Below are 23,726 nucleotides of genomic sequence, written 5' to 3' on the forward strand. Positions count from 1 at the left end.
CACACAGGCAGGCAGGGACAGGCACACACAGGCCTCATTCTGAATGCAGTAGGCATGTATACTTAGATGCCAAATAAACCCCCTGCATGTGTTTCAGTGCCAGCTGGGGGTGTTGCCCTTGGGTACGGGCAACGATCTGGCACGGGTGCTGGGCTGGGGCCCGTCATGTGACGACGACACCCAGCTGCCCCAGATCCTGGAGAAGCTGGAGAGAGCCAGCACCAAGATGCTGGACCGCTGGAGCATCATGACCTACGAGATTAAGATCCCACCCAAACACAGCTGCCCCACCACGCCTGAGGGAGCCGACGACTGCCAGGTACTCACAAGAGCTGACAGATATTCACATGCATCAGTAGACCCTATCAAAGCCAGCAGGGTTTCCAGACAGGAAGATGAGAGTGGGAGGTAGTTTTTTTAATCTTTCAAGTACTAATGAGAGAGATGAGAGAACAGTTGCTTGCAGTCACCTTGCTTACCACAAGATACAGGGTTTGTGTAATATTTTCTTGGTACTAACAAACAGCCATGCACACTCTTAACGTGTTTTCTATGTTTTCTTTCTTAGTTTCATATTTCAACTTATGAAGATTCAGTTGCTGCTCACCTCACAAAGATCCTCAATTCTGAGCAGCACTCTGTGGTCATCTCCTCTGCCAAGTGAGTGACTCTGATGTAACAGCAAGAGCACAAACAAGAGACAAAAAGCGAATCTGTTTTGAACATTTCTGTGGTTTTCATTAAGCTGTACAGATTTGTACTATAGTAACTCAATATTTTTCTGTCATCGTATAATCACAAATACACAGTATACACCTGTTTGTAAAGATATATTGTTCTATTAAAATGGCACATACTGTAGAGCACAACGTTTTTCTAAGGTGCATAACTCTTAAATTTGAAATAGAGAAAAATTAATTTTATGGCATTCTTTAAAAAATAAATAATGACATAGTAAGTAAAAATGAAAAAGTCCAATTGGAAATCTCTCCATAGATTATCAGCTACCAGTTACCATTGTTACACATATTTCAATACACATTTTTTTTCTTTCTGTTTCTTAGGATCTTGTGTGAAACAGTGAAGGATTTTGTTGCCAAAGTGGGGAAAGCCTATGAGAAAAGCACAGAGAACGTCGATGAGTGCGACACTATGTCTCTCAAAGTAAGCCACAAAAACAAAGCCTTTAACATTGATCAGCCTGCGCTGAAAAGCAACACCCTCATTTATTAAATTTCTGCCAGTCGCTGTCCTCTGAATGCAGCCACAGCTCTCCATCTAGCCTTTGTTTGTGTCTCTTCTCCCCTGTGCCCACCAGTGTGCCATCCTGAACGAGAAACTGGACTCCCTCCTCCAGACTCTCAACACAGAGTGCCCGGCTGTACCGCCGCTTCCACACTCTACTCCCCCTATTGTAGAGGAGGAGCAGGAGGAAGAGGAGGAGGAGGAGGAAGAGGCCAGCGAGGAGAGCCTTACAGAGCTGAAGGAGAAGCTGGAGGAGGAGGAGACGGAGAAGGGAGGAGTTGGTTCCCAACACCAGCTGTTCAAAAGCAGGGAGCAGTTGATGCTCAGGGCCAACAGTCTGAAGAAAGCTGTGCGGCAGATTATAGAACAGGCCGAGAGAGGTACAAACACACTGTGTTATTATGCAGGGTAATATTATATGTGTTATTTATTGTATTCTTAATAGTAATAGTATAAAAATAAGAATTAAAATAAATGATGAATGATATCATGAGTAAAATTGTGAAGAAAAATGCAGAAATCACTGCTTTTATCAGTGCCGCAAGCCCTTATTTATCAATACATCACTATTTATGAAATGCAATACAAAGAAAGAAGAACTGGTAGACTATACTGTAGCATCTTGTATTGTCTTCATCCCCCCCTCTGTTTCCTTTATTCAGTGGTGGATGAACAGAACACCCATACAGAGGAGACGGAGCTGCCATCTCCCCTGGAGTTCAGGAAGGACAGCGAGGAAGAGAACAGGGACAGTGAGAAGGATGAGGACACCAAGGAGCTGGAAGCAGTGACATGTGAGTTTAACACTGTGTGCTCTGGTCCCATTGAACATCTGTGACTTGCTTGCAAACCTTTTACTTGCGTTTTCCCCTTTTGCCTCGACTCAGTTACATTGTGGGTCATTTCCAATACACTTAACCTGTCAAGGCTTGCCTGTTTGATTTTATAAGTCTTACACTTTGCCAGCTGGCATTGTTCTCCAACCACTCAATAGTAATTTTGTTTAATTAGGGGTTGAGGAAAATATCTCTATTTGGCCATGCCTCACCTAGTGGATGTGTTATAACACATTCCTTCCCTCTTTTCTTTGTTGAGAGAGAAAACTTTACTATTCACATAATGTATGGTAAACAGAAGAATAATGTTGATGAAATCATAGTGAAAGTTGTAAGAGCTTGTAAACTTTTCAAGGGAGTGAATGCCAATAGGAAATCACACAGGATTTAAATGTTGCCACCTTGTGGATATGGAATTCCCTGCACCACAGTGAACCAGACTCATAGCTAATGGAAAAAAAGTGCTGCTGACGCAAATCATGTTTCCTGTCATAAATAAACTCAAGGATTAGTGCTAAAAGTGCATGGAGAAGCCTGTTCTCCTGTGATATTCTACCTCCTGCACCAGGCTAAGCTGTTTATCTCTATCTTCGATCTCCACTGAAGTCTGCAGCAATAGAGAACTTAAATAATAAATGATGGTCTCTGTCTGTGTCAGACTGTGGTGGCAGGGCTACTATAAAGTCTGTGCCTGTGTTTATATGTATATGAATGTGTGTAATGTGTGCAGCCTTGCATATGGAAGCACATGCATGTCGCATATGTAAATGTCTGCTGTGCCTGTGTGTGAGCGTCTGTGTATCAGCCACAGGATGTGTTATTGTCTTAGGGGCAGAAGTTCTTCCTGTTTATCATGGGGCTGCTTCCTTCCTTCCACACATTTTCCAGTCGTTGGAAGACTAGGAGGTATCAGTCAAACCCTCTGCCTTGTATCCTCTCCTTGTTTCCTCTGATTGCCTCCTTACTCCTTCCTGACCTGGACACAAATCAAAAAACACATTGAGTAAGTAGGGGATGTGAACAGAAGGGATTGTTATCAGTGGTTTGGTCCAACTTGGCCTTATAAATAAATGCCAGCCTCCCAGTCTGCCCATCTCGCCTGTATTTGTTCCTCATAGATGATTCATATGATGTCAGCGTGAACAAAGCCACTATGGTCACTCCCCCTCACGTAACATTCAGAAGCTGTCACCATGCATTCACGTGGAAAAAAGTTGAACTGCTGGAAGCTAAAGAGAGGAGAAGCAACGTGGAGTAATTCTTTTTCAGAAGTTTTGTTCAAGCACATAGATTTCTAATGACATGTGATACATTTAAAAAAGATTACAAACCTGTCCACAGACAACATGAATATAATCATTTGATTAGGTTTACAAATCCTGCTAAAGAAAAACTAAAAAGCGTCTTCTTTACAAAATAGTTAACTAATCTTCAGAAATCTATTGATACCTGTTCAGTGTAATATTTGTTCCACAGTTTCATACAAATAAATATACATGTCACAAAACTCTTTCTAAACAGCAGACCACTGACCATTTGTTTGTTTCCCAAGCAGTATGGCAGCTCTGCCCATTCCCAGCAGCTGTAGTCCCTGACAATTATGAGTAGACAAAAGACCTAAAAAGTAATATGAGGTTTCTTCTTTGTGTGTCCAGCTGTAAAGAGTCCCTGTTCGCCTACGGAAAGGAGGGTGAGCCGCAGCACCCAGTCCTATGGCTCCTTCACCATCACCCCCTTCACCACCAGCAAGGAGAACCTCCCCGTACTTAACACACGCATCATCTGCCCTGGTAAACACACAGTAGAGACAGTACTTGAACTCATCACATTGCAAAACAAACAAGGACAGGCATCATCCAGACATTTCAACTACGCCAGCTGTGACAGATGTGTGTATATTTTTTGTGTGTGTGTGTGTAGGCTTGCGGGCAGGTCTGGCAGCCTCTATAGCTGGCAGCTCCATCATTAGCAAGATGCTGCTGGCTAACATCGACCCCTTCGGTGCCACTTCCTTCATCGACCCCGACCTCGACTCGCTGTAAGAGCCTGCTATCATCTTTGTTGCTCTCTGTTTGCCCTTGATATGCTGTATGTGTGTGTGTGTGTGTGTGTTTGAGCTTATTGACCGACTGTTTGTCTGACTGTTGCCCTACCTAGAGAGGGCTACATGGAAAAGTGTGTGATGAACAACTACTTCGGCATTGGCCTTGATGCCAAGATCTCCCTGGAGTTCAACAACAAGCGAGAGGAGCATCCAGAGAAATGCAGGTGAGATATACTTGTTTTATTGCAGCCAACAAATCAAGACAGCACTTTCTTGATGACTGAAAACAGCTGCATTTTTTCCACATTGGTAATTATATTGTATTACTTATGGTGAGAAGTGTCCATGTTTAGAAATAACTAATATTTAGTTGGGTGATGTCCACATTCATCAGAAAAGCTGATATTACTTATTTTCTGGCGTTCTAGTGTCTGACTGTAGTCCTCCCAGATGTTTCATACACATTTCCAGTCTTTTCAATTAATGTCACAACCCTGTCCCTTTTACCACACTTGTTTATCTCACGGTCTGCCCCTCCATACCCAGGAGTCGCACCAAGAACATGATGTGGTATGGTGTTTTGGGCACGAAGGAGCTTCTGCAGAGAACCTACAAGAACCTGGAGCAGAAAGTCCAGCTAGAGGTGAGAAAGGAAGGAACAGCAGGGCATACGCTGTGCTGTATATATAACTCACAAACCAAACTGCATCTCTCTACAGATATTTTAAATTCTTATTAAATAACACATCTACCATCAATCCATAGAGCCTGGTAAACAATCACCAAACAACGGGTAGCGATTTAGAAGAGGAAGCGACATCCTTGAACCTCTTAAATAACAGTATTTAAACTAAGTGTTGTAGATGTAAAGTGAAGCACCATTTTTGACCTCAAATTCAGTCAGAAACTGATTTGGACTGCTCAAAAGAGAGAATGTTCCAAGATGCTTCTCCATTTTGAAAACCATAAATAACCTCATGTTTGTATGCCTCCACCAAGCAGTCTTCCTTTTATGTGCTCACACGTTTGGTTGTAGCTATGACAGTAGACGATGCTTCAGATATTAATTTTGCTGCAAAGAAGCTAAACAATTCTAAAACATAAATGTTCCACACACATCTTAGACTTGACAGCACAGGAGATCAGTACAATCACCACAGTTTAAACACAGGCACCCAAGATTAGTGTCACCATTTCAGTATCTGACCAGATGTGAAATATGTTCACAATCTCTGCTTCTATTGCTGAGTTATGGCATTGAATAATGGCCTAAAAAGTGTTTTTGCAGTAAAATTATGATGTCACGATGAAATTGACCATTGAACTTTTGGATATAAAATGTCATCACTTCATTTATCCTTTTAAAAAATGTGTGTGAAACTTTGTCATAATTATCATATGAATTCTTGAGTGTGAGATCACCATGACTTTGACCTTTGACCACTAAAGTCTAATCTATTCATTTTTGAGTCCAAGTTGGCATTTTAAAAGTATAAATATAAACATTACGTTCACGAGAATGGGGCGGATGGACAGACGGCTAGACACAACGGAAAACATACAGACGGAAACCTGAAAATATAATGCCTCCAGCCGTGGCTGTTGCTGACGCAGAGGCATATAAAGCACTTACATCCCAGCAGATGGTCTGTTCTTGTGGTCAGGTGTATGAAGGCCATCTGCCAATTGTTCAATTTTCACTTAGCTTGAAACCACAGTGCGAGGACTGAAAGTGTCTGCTGGCTTTTGGAGGCAGTTTAATTATAAGCCTTGTACAAATTGCACTGCAATATCATATAGGACCAGACCTTTCAACACTGTGCTGAACAGGATTTTTTTAAACAAGTTTTATTTTTAGGCAGGCATAATGATATGAAATAATATTGAAAATGTACATGTTGGTTTTTAGTAAAGGTAAAGTAAATTAAAGTTGATAAATTAAGTCAAATATAAAGAATTGTGTAGTTTAAAGCAAAGTAAAACACCTGGTTTGTCATTACTAATTGGGGGTGTGGAAGATTGTCATACACAGTGTGTCATTTATACTTGATTATTTGATTGTGTTAAATCAGAAATTAACAGTTTTATAGCTTTATGGTTCTTTTTTTTTGCTGTGAAATCTATTGTTGCTGTGAGATTGTCTTTAAAGCCAGTTCAAATGGATTAGATCTGATGTTTATGAAACCTGCAGATACCCTATAGACACATATGCTCTTCCATTTCCGTGCTGGTCCAGCTGAGCTCTGCTTATGTTTTTATGTGTATTTCCCAGTGTGATGGCCAGTACATCCCCCTGCCCAGCCTTCAGGGGATTGCCGTGTTAAACATTCCAAGCTACGCAGGCGGGACCAACTTCTGGGGAGGCACCAAGGAGGACGATGTGAGTACATGCACAGTACACAAGATGTTAACACTGAACACTGTGTAATGTTCCATCCTGCTGGACATGCCCTCGGTAAAAACGAGCAACTCAGGTCACCTTTGGAGAGGAAAAGGGGTGTTTTCCTCCTCTGGCCCAATGTCAGAACTTGGCCAGACTCCTGGAACAGGGCTCCACCTCTCTTTTTCTATGTCTCACCCTTTCTCTCCCTTTTTCCCCCCCTCTGCTGTTAACTATGGAAAGACAGCCTGAATCCTGGTTTAACATGACCCTGATAGCCTGGAGGTGCAGGGGGAGGGACGGTTAGAGAGATATTTGTGCTTGTTTGTTTAAGGCTCAGAGCACAAAGGCTGCTGAGGGATTAGAGTGTCAGTTTGCACACATATACACAAATACACACGCACACACACCCCCTTAGTGAGCCCCTGCAGAGGTTATCCTTGGACATACACACGCATACAGTATGTACATTTGACATTATGTAACTGTTTTGCTGGAGAGGAGGAAACAGAAACAGGGAAAGGAGATTTAGTTCAACTTAGTCATCGGGGACTCACACAGAATCACAGTCATACATCACAGTCATAGGTTTGGTGAAAAAAAACATACTTAAAATATACATTATTTATACCAAAAACTGACAATACAGTGATCTTGCTTGTGTGGCCAATCAACATGTTGCTCCCTCCACTTTAAAACTCAAATGCAACACTCCTTTCTGAATGCGTTTTGGTTTCCATCTAGTGGCCAAGGCCTCACATGACAACGCCTCCGATCATGTTCTTTGACAATTTCATCTCAGAGTTGTCTGTCAGCTATCCAGCATTTTTTCTGCTGAGCCTCTCTCTATGTATTTGAGGATGATGCTGACTCCTCATGGCTTTGACCTTTTCACGGGCAGTTTGCTGACTGAGATCAATGTCAGACCTGTCGGGAGCGTCTCCTGTCTGAAACAAATCATTTCTCAATCTCGCTTGAGCTAAACTGAGCTGACAGGGCAACATGTTTCCTTTTAAGGGAGGTTTTCACAAATAGGGTTCAAAAATTCTCCTTTTCACAATTACATTAAAAGATAAGGTTATGGTGTTCATCTTATTCTCAACAAATATCATGTCAAGTGTCAATAGTGTCAGTATCAAGTGTTTTCTCTAAAGCTATATCTTATTCTTAAGTACCATAGACCTCAACTGTTGTCCAGAAATGATAAAAACACATCAATGAGCTGCAGTATTGCACTGGGTGATAAGTGCCTACAATACATCATAATGAACATGTGCCCTTCAATGTATTTTGACTCAATCACAAACACACCATCCTACCGCCATAAATACTCACCAGAGCATTTAATAGCTTTGAGACAGGCTAATGCATTGTTGGCTCGAGTCTTTTCATGGCTTTTGTTGACAGTAGATTGACATTATCCCCACAGATCTTCTGCGCCCCATCATTTGATGATAAGATCCTGGAAGTCGTGGCTGTGTTTGGAAGCATGCAGATGGCTGTGTCCCGGGTCATTAAACTGCAACACCACCGCATAGCACAGGTGAGAACACACATTACAAACAATACAGTATGAAGTCAAGAAGTACACATACTCTACATGTAAAAATACGTCCATCTTATCTACGCCTCTCTGCCCGTATCAGTGTCGAAGTGTGAAGATCACTATCCTGGGTGACGAGGGCGTTCCCATTCAGGTGGATGGTGAGGCCTGGATCCAACCACCTGGAGTCATCACGATCCAACACAAGAACAGAGCTCAGATGCTTACAAGAGATCGGGTGAGATACATAAAAGGAAGAAGGGGGTGGAATGGGAGCTTAGTGAAGAGCAGTAGGTGTCTGGAAAGTCTGGAGAATAAAAAGAAACATGAGAGGAGCAGTTAAGCTTTGGGTGTGAGTTATGATTGTAGATGGATAAAGCTTGACAAGAATTGCTTTACGTGATATATAGTTATCCTTTTTTTATTCTTTGATTTTCCCTGTAGGCGTTTGAGAACACATTGAAGTCATGGGAGGATAAGTTAAAGTATGATAAGCCTCCTTTGCGGCCTCACCTCTACCCACAGCAGTCTGTGGATCTGGCGACGGAGGAGGAGGCCACCCTGGTGCAGATGTGCGCACGTGCTGCAGAAGAGCTTATTACAAGGTAACCATCCAGGAATACCAGTCCACCACTCTCCAGGTGCACAGGCTGTACAAATACAGTATATGAGTCAAGGGAATGACTGTATTTTTTTCCTTGAAATGTGCTCACAGATATGTACTCTGTCTAATCACAGGATATGTGAGGCCGCAAAGACTAATGGGCTCTTGGAGCAGGAGTTGGCTCATGCTGTCAATGCCGCATCTCATGCCATCAACAAAACGCACCCGAAATTCCCAGAGGTGAGCTATTGACACAAGTCACGTAACACACTGACTAACATCAGGGGTGTGTTGCTTTGTCATTTGCTTGGCTCATGCTTTCCAAAGAAAGACCCACACACTTAATTCCTGAGTACACAGGAGCTGCTGTTTTAGTTTTAACAAATAGTTTTGTATCTTGTGAAATACTAAAAATTACAGTAGAAATAACTAACTAACTAACCACTAACTGTGGTTACGTTAAACCTGATGTATGAATGGCAAAATCTTAATATTTCTCAAAACTATGACGTTAAATAAATAATTGTCAGAGGCATAGAGTCTGCGATTACTCAACAAACTAATAATTCCAATTTACAGCCACCATGTAGCCTACTAGCTGAAGCTCTACCGTAAATATAAACCTACAGATGTGAAAATTGTACATAAAACTGTCAGTAAAGTAGGCAGGTAATTCTTACGTGAACTTTCAATCACTCTCACAGCTGTAAGCAACAGTAACAACAAAACAGGTTCAAATACAAAATGCATATGTTATCATATTGTATGGAAACCTAATTTACAACAACAGTTATTATATGTGTGGTGTCATTCTGTTATCTTTAGAATCACCTTAGTTTGATGTTAACATGTCAAAACAAAGCTACATTTTAGCTACAGTTCAACTTGTTTTGATAGTGAAGTCAGTCCATGAAAACAACGCTAGTTTAACTGAACTGGGTGTAAAACTGAAGCTAAGCTAGTCAAATGCTAACCAAAAAAAAGGCCTCCAGAGTTCTTACACATTTGTTATAAATATGATTTGTAAGATTTTTGTAAATGACTCTCTCCTAAATGTGTCTCATGTCCAGAGTCTGACTAGGAACACAGCTATAGAGGTGGCCAGCACTGTCAAGGCTCTGTACAATGAGACTGAGTCTCTTCTCGTGGGCCGAGTCTCTCTGGTGAGTTATCATGGCTTTAATCATTACAGAAATACCTGGTTTAATCCCTTTTACTCTTTAGTAATCATTGTTTGTTGGTGGTCTTAAAGGATAATTATCAATCTCATTTATCATGTTGCATTATGATTTTGGTTTGTGTGTTCCCCATTGTAGCAACTGGACCCACCGGAGGAGGAGCTGCTGTCCAGTGCTCTGCAGAGTGTTGAGTTAGAACTGGCCAAACTGGGAGAGATCCCCTGGCTCTACCATATACTGCAACCCAACGATGAGGAGGTAAGCATCTTGCACAACCTGTGGCACACACAATGGATATTATTACACACATATAGACGCACCACTTTGTGTGATAAGTAGATAACATTAACATCATGTTTTATTTATTAAAGGCTGTCTGCGCACATATATTGTACGATTTGTTGAAACATGGCTCCATGTAACGGGAGAGCTGAGTAGCTAAATGAAAGGCTATAGGTTGACTGTGCTTATGTACCAGGACCACTCTCTGGGTTACGGCAAGAGGAACAGTCGCAGCGGCATGTTTCGCATAGTGCCCAAGTTCAAGAAGGAGAAGGCCGCCAAGAAGACGAGCCCTCAATCAGGTAGGGTTGTGCCCACTTTTTCCCTCAGTAGTGAAAACAGTGGACAGGATGGGGAATCAAAGTATTTTCCATCTACCGAGGGGATGTAACAGGGAATCATTCACACGGCCGGCTCTGTCCGAAATGTAGTTACGCTATAAGATTGTAACCTTTCCATCTCCAAAGTGAAAACATGAAGTAAAAGCTCAAACATTGCTGTGACAATTAGATCCTAACAGAGATATAATATTTAAGTTGAGACAGTATGAGTGTTTTTTTCTCTTCTTTAGCTTACAGTTTATTTTAGATTTAAACTACAGACTGCTAACTTTTGTCTTTCCAGGAAAAAGAAGGTACATTAGATACATTTCATCTTCAAATATAGTTGATCATATACTCAGAACACTTCCACCACAGGCAGCCAGGGTGATTAGTGTGACGTGCTGTCATCCTTTGTTCATTCATTGATAATGTACAGTATATCTGACCACAGTGTTTAAACTTGGCGCACCATCTCCTATAACATTGTCAGACTTACAATGGACTGTTAAAGAAAAAGGATCGATGCAACCAGATATATCATCTTTTTTATTCCATGCATCCTAAACATGAAAACATGATGCTTACATTGCCGACAACGCAACTCCACTGCTGGCAGATCGGTCTGAGATTTAGGTGTGTTATGTCAGTAGCTGCCAATGTCACCTTTATTTTTATTTTTTATTTTTTTCTCAACATAAATTGAAGGACTTTGTCTGGAGCCACAGAGGGCTTTTTACAACTTTGTTCACATAATCTGTGGAGTTCTCCTTTTTAAAGCAGAAAAATAGATAAAGGTGTACATTTGTGAGTACATGAACACACACTCTCTCTCAGACACATACGTGCAGAATATACAAACTCGGTTCTGCCGACAGTCGCCGCGGTTACCTATCACCATGCTTCTCACTGCTATCATGTCACAATATGCATAAAGGTATCACTTCATCATAAACATCCTGGTAGAAACCCGAAGAATGGGTGTGTGTTTGAGGTGTGACATTCCTCAGTGTGACCCTAAGCATCAACTGGCACCCCCCCCTCCCCTCCATTCATGCTCTCATTCAGCTGTCAACATGGCATCAGAAGGCACAAAGTCAGGAGGAGAACAAGGCTGCACCAAGGAGAAGGTTTCAGGCACTGAATATTTCATTTAAACACAAAGCAGCCAGAAATCAAATCAGCATTTTTGTTGGGTTTTTTTTGTTTGTATTGAACATAAAAAAACAAGTTAAAAAAAATCTATATCAGATTTCTAATATGATATTGCTTTATAATACTATTAATAGCATTAATAAGAAAGTATAATACTTTCCTCTCATTGAGGGCTGGTTCCTGATTTACCTGGGCTGTATTTCCTGCAGACTGCACAGGCTTCCGCCTCCCTTTACTTTCTTCTTCTGTGTTTTCTGATCTAGTTAACAAAATGCATGCCCCCAACCTTCCTGGAACGCCATTGGCCACTGCCTTGTTCAGTCCAATCTTTGGCCTTCGTCAAACTCCTCCCTCCTCTGCTAGCTGCCGCCATCCGTCCTCCTTCTTTCCTTTCCTCTCTGATGCTCATTCCCCTCCTTTTACATCTTTTCTTTCAATGGTTTACCACAATTTGCACTCAGTTGTGAGGTTGAGTGCGTGTTGACATATTCACGTCTGTGCGCTGTGTGAGAGAGAGAGAGAGAGAGAGAGCGAGAGAGAGCGAGTACAAGCAGGCGAGTGAAGTGTGAGAGTGACAGTTTGTGGCGTATGTGTATACCTGTGAGGCCCTCTGAGCCTCTCTTTGCTCTACTCTGTGTGTGCGCGTGTGTGTTTGTGTGTAGTCGAGAGATGGGGCACAGAGGAGGTGGGCGTCTGGCTGGAACAGCTGAGTCTAGGGGAGTACAGAGACACCTTCATCCGACACGACATCCGAGGCTCGGAGCTGCTGCACCTGGAGAGGAGGGACCTGAAGGTACACACACTCGCACCTGTTACCACACCCCCACCTCTCAATGAATCTGTGTGAGCCGTCTCCTCTGACCCACAACTGACTCTTTCTCTATTCTATATTTCTTATGTTCTTCAACCTGTTAGATGTCTCCCTGTTTTTGCCACCTCTCGTGCTGCACTGCATTGCTCTGCTTGGCTTTTACTATCTGATCGTTGCTTGGTGACAAAGACTAGCTGTAACCCACTAACACTGTATCTGCTGAGAGGGAAAGTCTACAGGGCAGTGATGAGCTGGGATGGAATTGAGCAAACTGAGCTGTGCTGGTTTTAGAGGAAGTGAAAAGTCAGGCAGTGAGTTTAAGTGTCATATTTAAACTCGGCTCAGCTCAATTTGTATGAATCTGATATTACTGTTCACAGCAGAATGATGGGTTGGTGTCATGTGTCTTTACACAAATATACAAAAATGCACAGATCATGCTTCAACCCCCGGTTTTTGAATTTGCCCTGATGTGTGGGATGTTTGCACAATGCCTTCATTCTCAAACGTTTAGGCCACTCTTCCTCATGTGCAAAAGGAAACAAGAGACACAATCATGAGCATGAGTACAACCGAAGAGAGCATGAATACCCATAAAGGCTGCAAAGGGAAAAAAATGTCATTATGACATGAAAATCTTGTTGGAGTATACTGTAAATTAAAACAAAGATTGTACCTCTGTTCCACTGCAGCTGATCTCATGCCACCTCGTTCAGGTGGACTAGGGGCAGGTTTGCAATAGAGTTCTAAAAAGGGTTTTTGTTTCCCAAATTTCCAGTAAATCACATCAAGAATCCATGACGGCAACTTAAATGGATTGCAAAACAAAACAAACTGTGGTGTAAATACAGGATACACATCCAAGAAATCCATCAGTTGATGAAAAAGCAACATTGCTATGAAATTCAGACATTAGAGCCTGATTGATAATATGAATATTTGAGAGTTCCAAAATCATATATTTGTCCAAAATAAAGTTTGTACTTCAGTTGAAAAATAGACTTCAGTGCTCTCTGGTGGACAATCTGTGGTAATGTAGACACTGTCTGTGGTGCAGTTTCTTGTTGGTCAACATGCAGTTAATGCTGATATGAAATAAAAAGCTAATATTAGCTGATACCCTTAGACTTGGCAATTTAAAAAAATATTTTTCTTATGTAAATCAGTGCACAGCAGACAGGTTGCTTATGTGTAATGACAATTTAGCCCTCAGTCAGTCTTTCTCTGTTTGGAAAGCTGTTAACATCGTACAGTAATCCAAATGCACATATTAATATTCATTCTCTATCTTATTCCAGTGTCTTATACTTTGTCACTCAGTAATCTCATTTGTCTGATTACAGTGTTGCTTTTATTTTATTAGATAAAAATTCGGCTGAAGCAATTAGATTGATTAATCAACTCAAAAAGAAATCAATTTTGATAAAAATTAAAAAATAAAATAAAACTGTGAACCTATACTTCAATTGACAATGAAAATAATCATTAGTGTCAGTAGTAGATGACACTGTCCACAAAAGTAGATATCAGTCATATAGAGATGTTCTGACCTGCTGTGACATGTCAGAATGTCTTGTGTGAAAAAGACCTGTCCTTATAGCAATAATGCCTGCCAGGCAGAGTATGGACTAATGTGTGACGTACTGTATCTCTCAACAACAATAGTAAGCAAGCCTCCTCTTGCAGCTTTCAGTCCTTTTACAGTTATCTGAATGCTGCAGGTATCTCTTTCATCCCTGTTTCCCATAGTGCTGACAGATGTTATCAAGCTGCAATTACACATGTCAGATCAAATTAAATATAATGCAACCGGCACCACACTGCTTCATCACACTAGTGGTTGTTATGATTCACTTTTATCACGCAAGTCTGTCGTGAGTGTGGCTCAGCAACACTGAAATAATGTGGTGGGGCAGAATCATGATGGGTCATATAACTTTGGTTGTTACATTTTGTTATTTGAGTGGAAACAAGACTTTGTTATAGAAAACTAGAAGAGAATTTGTGCATTCTAAAGAAAAAAGGATAAAAAGGAAAGGAAAGGATTAAACAAGCATTTCATTCCCAGTTTATTAGGTAGTCATTATGGCATGTAAACATCAAATCTAACTTCATGAAATGTTAAAGATCCCCTCCAGACATGTGAAGAAATAAAAAGACTCTTCTCTGAGTAATTATATCATCACCTTCTCCCTCACTGAAAAATCTAGAATCTATGAATATGCAAATATTTTTCATTTCTAAAGTTTTCCTGCTTGACGGGGGATGTCTAGTTCATTGTATAATTCATTGTCAGTGTTTGTGCACTGGAGTCTTCAAGTTTCCACATCACACTTGTGTTATACTGGACCACGATCACCTCAGAACTAGTTGTGATGTTGTAGGTGTGTGTTTTCAGCTCAGATTTTCAATGACTACAGAGAAACTTTCTGCTCTCATTATATGAATGTGAAAACAGCTTCTAGTGTCAAACTCTGCACATACATCATTATACACAGTGAAGCTTAAACATCCAACTGAAGGAAAAGAAAACACATTTTTGAGTGGAAAGGAACTTGAATCCTCTGATGCACAAAATATTTAATACCTTCTAATGCTCATTTTTGACCCGCATCCATTTTGCAATAGTATTTAACACATAGTGGAATGTTTCATTGTAATATCTTTGAATCAAAATTATTTACTCATCCAGAATTTTAAGAAATAATGAATTAACTTTTTTTATTATTAAAAGTCATTATATTAATCTTTTGTCTTGCTATGTAGAGAAAAATGATTGTTTACACATCTAACTTAGATTTACAGACATGGATCAAACAATGACCCAAAAGGATGAAAGTTAATAGTAGGACTTTTTTTGTAAAACCAGACTAAATATAATCATACTTGTTTCAAATGTATTTTTAACACTTGAAAATAATGAATTTGTGACTTTCTCTTCATAATATGCACAATGCTGTACCACATCAAGTAACTAATTTATGTGCTATTGATCTGGATAGCAACTGTCATTACCATTAAGACTTTTGTGAATAGAATAACAAGAAGACAAAATAACTCTAAATTTAACAGTGTCATCCTCCACTTGTATTCCTTTGTCGTTCTCTCATTAAGTACAGCCATATCAACTAACTATGGTGTGTTAGTCACTGTGATCCTCACACATGCGTCTGTTGCACTGACAGCAACAACTGCTGACTTTTCAAACCTTGTAGCTATTATGCTGATAGTCATCCTGTGAAGCTCGTCCCTCAGGCACACTCAATGCATTTTGACCCTGTGGGGCATATACAGTACAATATCATCCCCTTTAAACACAGGGCTTTCCCTGCCATGACGCACAGGTTGGGAAACCTGTGGAGAGTTTTCCTTAGAGGAATTATCGGCTGAGATTTAAAAAGTCTTAAACATGAATACAGCTGCTCAAAAATGCTGGCAAGAATAGGTGATTTTGTTTTTTAAGTTTAATTCACTCGGGAGGCTCACTGCTGGTATCAAAATAGCAATGTGCCACCGGATTGAGAGACACTATGCTTCATCTCCCCCTGTGGCGCATGGCAAATCAACAAGATACCAAAAGTGGTGCAGTGGAGGAAATAACTTCAGTCTACCCCAATAAAATAGCAGGTCGCCAGTGCGCTACTACGCTTTGCGCCCTGCACTGGTACAAGACCCAGGCCCAGAGACTTCAGGCTCAATCTGTGTTCTGAATTGACTCCTCATCTTTTACATGTCCTGCAAGCAGCAAAGTCTATAATACTTATACTTATACTCATACTTATATCTGGCATGATTGGGACCAGCCATGTCAACACTGTCAGTAAAGAACAAAACACAATACAGTATTATCAAGTGGACTCAAGATCATAATTTCAAACAACTTTACCAGTTAAAGCTCCATAGGTCAGCAGCTAACTAGCTAAAACACAACAGGTCAAGCTATCTCAATAATCATTTTAAACATAATTATTCTACTCTCACATTTACTGTGAAGAACAATGTATATGCACAGAACAGTATATTCTGAGGAGAAAAACACAATAAAACTTACATGTGTCCCACAGTTGTGATTAGACAGTCTTGTAAATAGGTGGAACTGTGTGTGGGGGGGGGGGGGGGGGGGGGGTTCACAATAAAATATGTTGCTAATTACAAATATGTAAACAAATCAATGGTTACTATCAAGTTCTATTGAAAATACATGTGGGTAGAGTTTAAACCATGTTGTGCATTGATGAGGTAGTGATGCAAAAATTGTTTTCATGCAAAAATGAAATAAAACATTAAAAAGTGTTTATGATGTTAAAAAACAATCTAATTGAGGATTTAAGAAAATACTGAGTAATAATAGATTTAACGTGCAAAGATATAAAACCAAATAATTCACTTGGGTCACCTTTGATCCATGTTGTGCATCAGAGAGTTGAAGGAGACATGTTTTTTGTGATTTTTCTGTTATTATATACTGTAGTAATATTGAATATCTGTGCTAAATATGGTCACATTTCAAAACGAGTGGTTAACACATATTGAAGTGCCTCCTTCAAGTTGCATCATTAACTTATCATTATCATGTAACTTTTTTTTACCTTGCTGACGAGCTGATGTCAGCTCGTCACGCATGCCCATTAACAACGGGCTGTTCCATATCCATGGTTGCTATGGTTGTTGCTAAGGTTTTTTTATATGGTGTTTACAATGTCCACTCTCAATTGTCGGATTGGATATTGGCTTGAACATGTGCGAATGTGTTGATCAGAAGGGTTGCACCTGTAAACACACCCAACACTGATGTCACATTATACTGACACACCCTGGAGTACACTTCTACATTACTGTGCTTTGCAACTTCTGGAGACACCTTCTTTGACAAAATAGAGCCCCATGAATATGTTATGTCTAATTACAGTATGAATATAATGTTAAATATGTTCACACACACACACACACACTGGTTTTACACACTAGAAACATACATTTCATTCAACTTTATAAATTGGAAGATGACAACAGCATCAGTAAATGGAAATCATGATAGAGGGAGAACCACGTGGTGTAGTCTTTCTCAGTAACCGTAGATGTTTTCACCTTGATACGATTTGAAGTCGCAATAAAGACCAATTTTTAGTGGTAATGTTTAACTTGCAACAGAGTCGGTTTGCTTTAAATGTGTGTGTCTTCTTCTCCCTCTTCAGGATCTGGGGATATCGAAAGTGGGTCATATGAAGAGAATTCTCCAGGGAACTAAGGATCTGGCCAAGGCCTCCATGGTTGACCTTTAACCCGGAAGCAGAAGCTTCTTGAGAGGGGAAATAAACATTCTCCTCACGTCTGTGGAGAAGTTTAAAAGCGCCGTTGGCAGTGAAGGAGAAGATAGGTATTCAAGGATAGTTGGAGTGTATCCCTCGGCTGAGAAAGCCTTTGTGGTGTTGTGAACAACATACATTAGCGTGTTTGTTTGTGCTTTGGTGCCAAAATGACAGTCGAGAAAGCTGATGAAAGTGCAAAAGGAAGTCATGGATCTTCACAAAAAGCCATTTCTTAGTTAATATCCATTCATAGCACACAATCAGGTATGCAACTAACCATATGGTTGACAGTTGACTGGCTGTCTGACTTGTGATTACAAACTAGTAGCAAAACCAGGACTTCCATGAGTGTCCCCTTAGGGATTTAGTCTCAGTTCAGTTCAGTGTGTAAAAAATGAGATGTTTGCTGGATCTCTGCCTCACATTACAGAGCTGCAGATGCATTAAAGCAGCCTCTGGAATTCAGTAGCGCTGCTGTTCAGTGGAGATAGCAAAGATAAACTTGTAACATCACAGTCTAGGTGGCGATCTGGAAGGTGTGGTGTTTGAAAACAGTGGGATACTGTCGCATGCTATGCTTGCTCAACTTTAGATATGTTTAATTGCATGATTAGTGTCTTGATTTATTTTTGTGTGCAAAATAACACTTGAACAAGTTTTACATGAGTTAAGTATTATGATGCCATTTGTTACTACTGAAAGCATCCTTTTTTGGTTTAAATCAAACTCTTTTTCGAGCTTTAACTTATTTTGTTTGCATGATAATGATGTGTCAAAGATCTGTGTCAAGTGCCATATCTTTAGTCATTTAGCGTAAAATGTGCTTTATTGGTAGACATCATAAGAATTGTTTTAAAAATTGTTAATGAGGTATGACTATATGGAATTAATATCCGTACCAAAGTGAATGTCTAAGAAAACGTGATCGTCTGATGACAACTCTTTATTTAGTAAGCCAGTAGGTCTTAGGTCTGAATTCCATTAAACATGGGAGAAAGATTAGTATTAGTCAGGAAGAAAGTAAAATTGTTGGTCTAAAGCCAACCAAATATACTGTAGGGTCGTCTTTTTTTTTAAGGAATTTTTTTTACTTCTTGCTCTTTGCAAGTGCAAATCCTCATATCATTACATAGAATTAACGGTTCACCTCAACTTTTTAACTTTTGGCAATTTAACACAGTATTTAACAGTAATGAGAATAGGCTAGATAGCGGGTTTGAATATGTAATAGAGCAGTTGATCTGCAGCCTGCATTAGCATTGTTGAAGTGCAGCTTTTTTCCCCTTCAATTTACAAGTGAGATGTTGATAGAACACTACTTTTTCTTGTTAGTTTCTTTAAAACTGGTGGCATTACAGGGTATATTTCTATATGTGATGCTAAGTTTGTATATATATATGCACTGTATATACAGTATACCATTGTATGCAAACAATGTTTGTAAGTGTTGTAGTCTAATGCATTTGTAGATTGCTGACATGGCATGCATTGTCAACAGCTTACACATTTGATTGTGTATATTACACCATAACAATTGTGTATTGTTGATTTTGTTCTAATCTCTTGTACATGATAATGCTGTTGTATTTTAATGATGGTGCAATATTTTATCTCTTGTTTTGATACAGTCTCTGCAGCTTTCTGACATAATGTTTCTCAGTGGGGGAAAAAAACCTTGAAAGATGTTGTTTTGTTTTTTTCTTTTTTTTGTACATGTGCTCCTCTTCAAGGTTTGAGGATCAGATTTTAGAAATTAGACCCGTAGACAGACTGCTTTTTCTTACGGACTACAAAATTTCTTCCAGTGGTTCCACTAGTTTGTAGTTTTTGCTCCTCGTGCTTCCAAGATGATACACTAAAGTTAGGACTGTGTACATGAATGAGTAGAATGGGCAGACATGACTGTTATGTTAATATGTAACACGTATCATTATGTATTTGTGTGTGTGTGTGCGCGCATTTGGGTGTGTGTACTACAACAATGGCATATTGCAACTTGTCATTATCATTGGCAACTAAATTTACCATGTCATTTCAACTCTGATCATTCAGTTTTCCCCTCTTTTAAAAATAATTTATTGGTCATGTGTTGATTTCAATTCTGCTTTTTAACCTTCAACCAAGAATCAATTTAAAAGCCTTTAGTTTTACTGAATTTTGAGTGCTAAAATTGACGCTTTACAAGTTTTCATCCTTCACCTTTCATCCCAGTATCCCAAGTTATAGTAGAATGTAAGTGACTTCAGGGGCTCAGTACAGTGCAGTCATGTATTGTCCCTAAAATACCACCAGAGGGTGACCCCACACATCTCACATCTCTACCGCCCCTGAGTCACATTGTGAAACAGCATTACTTTACAGTTGCTTATGCCGACAATCACCTGTATCCAACTATTTTATTCAGTATAGTGTTGCACATTGGCATGCAAGATAAAACTTTATCACTTATTGTTCACCTTGCAATTGACAGCCAAAGATAAGTGTTAGTTACTATAAATCACAGATGAGTAAACATCAGAGATTCTTCCCCACTTTATTGCACCCTGAAGATCATTTAGTCTCATCGATAGAACAATGCCTTGTATTCATGTAGTGGATCCAGATCATCAGCTTGATGACAGTTGACCTTTGGCCAGCCAGACACTCTGGATCACTTAAAGCCTTTACACGAGTATGTGCTTTAATTGGAGTAGTATAGTAGAACTGCACACTGCCTTGTTTTTTGCAGTCAAGTTTAGCCTCACCTCCATTTGATTTCCATCATGTCAGTCACCAAACTGAATCCATTGACACTGTTGCAGTTCTCGAGCTGTGTCTGTCTGCGTCGATGCTATCTGTGTGTCCAAAGTGTCTGCCAAGTTCTGTCAATCTCAAGTGTTTAGGCCCCAGACTTCAAGGCAAGAGAATGCTTGACCTTTCCATGCAAAGTGGAAGTTGCCACCTTTCTCCCTCGCTGTGTTTTCCAGTGGTCTGTAAATAATGCTGCAAACTGCCTGGTTTTCAAAAACCAACGAAACCCATGCAAGGATCTCCAAAAGACAGGATAACATATAGTCTTTGACATGGTTCCTAAAGTGATGGGAGTAAAGTGAGTTTCATTTGTTTACATTATGTTTACAATGGCACAGTTTTAATTTTTAAGAATATATATGTAGGTATAAACAATATTTGCATATTTATTGCCTAAGGTTAAATGATATGACGTGTATTGTGTTTTCACATTTTGAATATAATGTTACAGTCGTCACCTGTATTACTATCTGGATGATTTTGGTAAAGTAGTTGATAATTTTTATGACTACTAAGTGACTGTTTTCTGTGCCTTTTTATGGTTAGAATGCATGGTTAACTATTTATTACAATTTGGAGTCACCAAGATGTGTATTTTTGTATTCTGAATAAATAAATGGTTCAGCTTTTGTTGTACATTTTTAAGGTGCCTTAAAACAGGCTACCTATTCATATCTCTCTTCTTCAATAAAACCAAATACATATGCAGTGTTTGTGACTCATTTTGCTTTTACATTTTAAAATAGCTTTAAGGAATAAAATGTGTTCCAGTTGGTTGTTTATAGGCCTCTCTTAAATTTAAAAAAGTCTGTTTAGCTTTCTTAATGTACCATAGGATAAATCAGAGCAAACAAAATATGTGTGACATTTCAAAGTTTGAAAACCAAAAGTTGAATAGCTACATTGTGACTCAAGACTGTGGGCCATCTGTGACATTTGAAGCTTTGCTGGAACATTCAAATCCCTGAGGAACGTTTCTCTCCACCTCCTCTCTTCTGATGAAAATACTCTCATCCACTCATTCTAGTCTTCCCATAGCCCCTTTACCATAAACTAAGTCCCTGTACTCTCACTTCACTGCCTTTTCTCATGTATTCTTATTTCATCTATGGCATCATGTTCTTTTGTCGCTTTCTTTTAAAAAAAATTCACTTCCACCTCTTTCACCTTAGTTTCATGAACTGTTGGGAATCTCCTAAACGTTTTTCCCCCATGAGGCACAAACCCAGTGATAAACCACATGGATTACATCAGAGTTACATATATTGTGGCTGTTGATGTGACCACAGGAGGCTGAAGTTTCCGGATTAGTAACTTTTATATTCAAACAAATGGAGCAGACATTGGTTAAGACAAGCAATCTATATATGAAAATGTAAGAACTGAGAACCTCAGCAATGTTGAGGAAGTGACAACATACGGGGAAACCATTTTAACATTTTTTTTGAGAATATGTTTTAAATGATTTTAAACATAAATACACAAGAGACCAAAAAAAAAGGACCATAAAAGTAAAACAATTGCATTTCAGCTTGAAACATATATCATCCCCTTGACCCCCTCCACCAATCCTCCCCTCAAACGCCTCCAGGCTAAACACTACAAACTACTGGTAACAAATAAGAATTCATAGCATATTAACAATTCATGCTGACAGTTCATATCAAAATGGGATCAACTAACATGGAAACATGGACTCTAAAAGCAAAAATTACAAGCACACAAAAATACAGTATCTCAGTCAGGGTTGAGCACTTACATCAATAAACACAAAATTTCCTTCTTCAGGATCAGAATGATGCTGCCAACTTGACTCCTATTTCTACCCTTTTAAGGAACTGTACTAAATGATCCCAAATTAAAGCCATTTTAACTTCTATGACTTATTGACCCTTTAATGGTCTCACCCAGTTGAAATATCAATAAGATCCCAGAAGCCTCCTAAGAAAGTCTGGCAGACAGTTGAGTTGAGCAAAGCATTAAATACACTCTAACCCTATCATAAGTAATCAACCCAACAAAAATTGGTTACTGGGAATGATGATTCTTATTTTGGTGTGTTATTGGTTTTATAGAAAATAAATAGGCTAGGTAAGTGAGTTTACTTAAACACAAAATATATTTTCTCTTGACACATCCTGAAGACAGCCAAATGTATGTAATTAGACATCAGTAACGTTGAAGTTCTTCTCATTTAAATTAGAAAAAGGTTAAATTGCTTACAGTATGTGAAGGACTGAGCAGTATGCCCATACCTAACTTAAAGAAGAGAATGCAAATAAGTAGCTAACCACTAATAAGTGTCACAAAAGGATATCATCAGCAGATTCAGTCAGTTTAGTTGGGTTAACGTAGCAAAACAAGAAGTTGACTGATGCAAATGATATGGCCTGTTAATTAAAGAAAGAACAGATGTCCAAGAAACTCCATCTTAGACAGGGACTTATAGTGTCTGACTGACATGGATCTGCAATAGAAAACATTTAATCAATAGTGCAAGTATTGATTTTTTCCCGTTTTCTCGTTTTCTAGCGGTTGTAATTTGTGTGATTTTATATGACCACTGTGCAGCCTTAGACGTGGTTTTAATTAGGGCCCGAGCGCTGACCATTGCGAAGCCCTATTGTGTCTGTAAACGACATGCAGGAGGTGGCGAGGGCCCGTTCATCGCTGCTTGCAGCTTTAATTTGTTTTCAAAGACAGTTTGTTTGATTACTCTGTCTTCGACAGTGCGAGTGCGACACACATCGCTTTCTCGGCGTGCGATTGGTGATGCCTGAAACACTCTTGTTTTCATGGGAAAACAGAAATCTCAGAAAATGGGGAGTTCAATTCATTTCTGGGAATCGGTGAAATTGATCGTAAGACGATTGTGGTTTTACCTTCTCGATCTCATCAAGTATACTTTCAGAGCAGGGCTGTGTCTTGAGAAGAATCAAGTCTGAAACTAGTTTGAACTACTATCTTGTCTCTATCAGTTTCACATTTTTACACCCTTTCAAAAACACACTTATACAGACAGGCTTTTATGTGTATCCACTCCTTTATGTAGACCTACTGCATTATGGGAGTGTCATGCCACTAAGGGGTCTTCATGGTTTGTTTTCTACATTCCATCTGTTTTGAATTGCTTGTTTTGTTCGTTTGTATCTCTTCTATGACGTTTTATTCATATTGATTGATTGATTGATTAATATTGATCAATATGATTATCATGTTTGCTTTTATA

The 23,726-nt window shown here is 39.5% G+C and overlaps 1 protein-coding gene across 2 annotated transcripts in view; it reads left to right on the forward strand.

The window, feature by feature from the left end:
- Window positions 1–17,756, forward strand: part of dgkh (diacylglycerol kinase, eta) — a 50,212-nt gene extending 32,456 nt beyond the window's left edge. For both annotated transcript variants that reach the window (XM_053328368.1, XM_053328367.1), the window contains 19 exons: window positions 98–319; window positions 569–660; window positions 1,065–1,164; window positions 1,319–1,625; window positions 1,908–2,039; window positions 3,737–3,871; window positions 4,002–4,119; window positions 4,239–4,349; window positions 4,672–4,768; window positions 6,398–6,505; window positions 7,935–8,048; window positions 8,152–8,286; window positions 8,493–8,653; window positions 8,787–8,892; window positions 9,723–9,815; window positions 9,969–10,088; window positions 10,309–10,414; window positions 12,250–12,380; window positions 17,594–17,756. In XM_053328368.1, coding sequence (XP_053184343.1) covers window positions 98–319; window positions 569–660; window positions 1,065–1,164; window positions 1,319–1,625; window positions 1,908–2,039; window positions 3,737–3,871; window positions 4,002–4,119; window positions 4,239–4,349; window positions 4,672–4,768; window positions 6,398–6,505; window positions 7,935–8,048; window positions 8,152–8,286; window positions 8,493–8,653; window positions 8,787–8,892; window positions 9,723–9,815; window positions 9,969–10,088; window positions 10,309–10,414; window positions 12,250–12,380; window positions 17,594–17,680 — 2,475 coding nt within the window. In that variant the 3' untranslated portion in view covers window positions 17,681–17,756. The remainder of the gene's footprint in view (window positions 1–97; window positions 320–568; window positions 661–1,064; window positions 1,165–1,318; window positions 1,626–1,907; window positions 2,040–3,736; window positions 3,872–4,001; window positions 4,120–4,238; window positions 4,350–4,671; window positions 4,769–6,397; window positions 6,506–7,934; window positions 8,049–8,151; window positions 8,287–8,492; window positions 8,654–8,786; window positions 8,893–9,722; window positions 9,816–9,968; window positions 10,089–10,308; window positions 10,415–12,249; window positions 12,381–17,593) is intronic.
- The last annotated feature ends 5,970 nt before the right edge of the window (window positions 17,757–23,726 follow it).

This window comes from Scomber japonicus, chromosome 11 (genome assembly GCF_027409825.1).
Source record: "Scomber japonicus isolate fScoJap1 chromosome 11, fScoJap1.pri, whole genome shotgun sequence".
In the NCBI taxonomy this organism is placed as follows: Eukaryota; Metazoa; Chordata; class Actinopteri; order Scombriformes; family Scombridae; genus Scomber; species Scomber japonicus.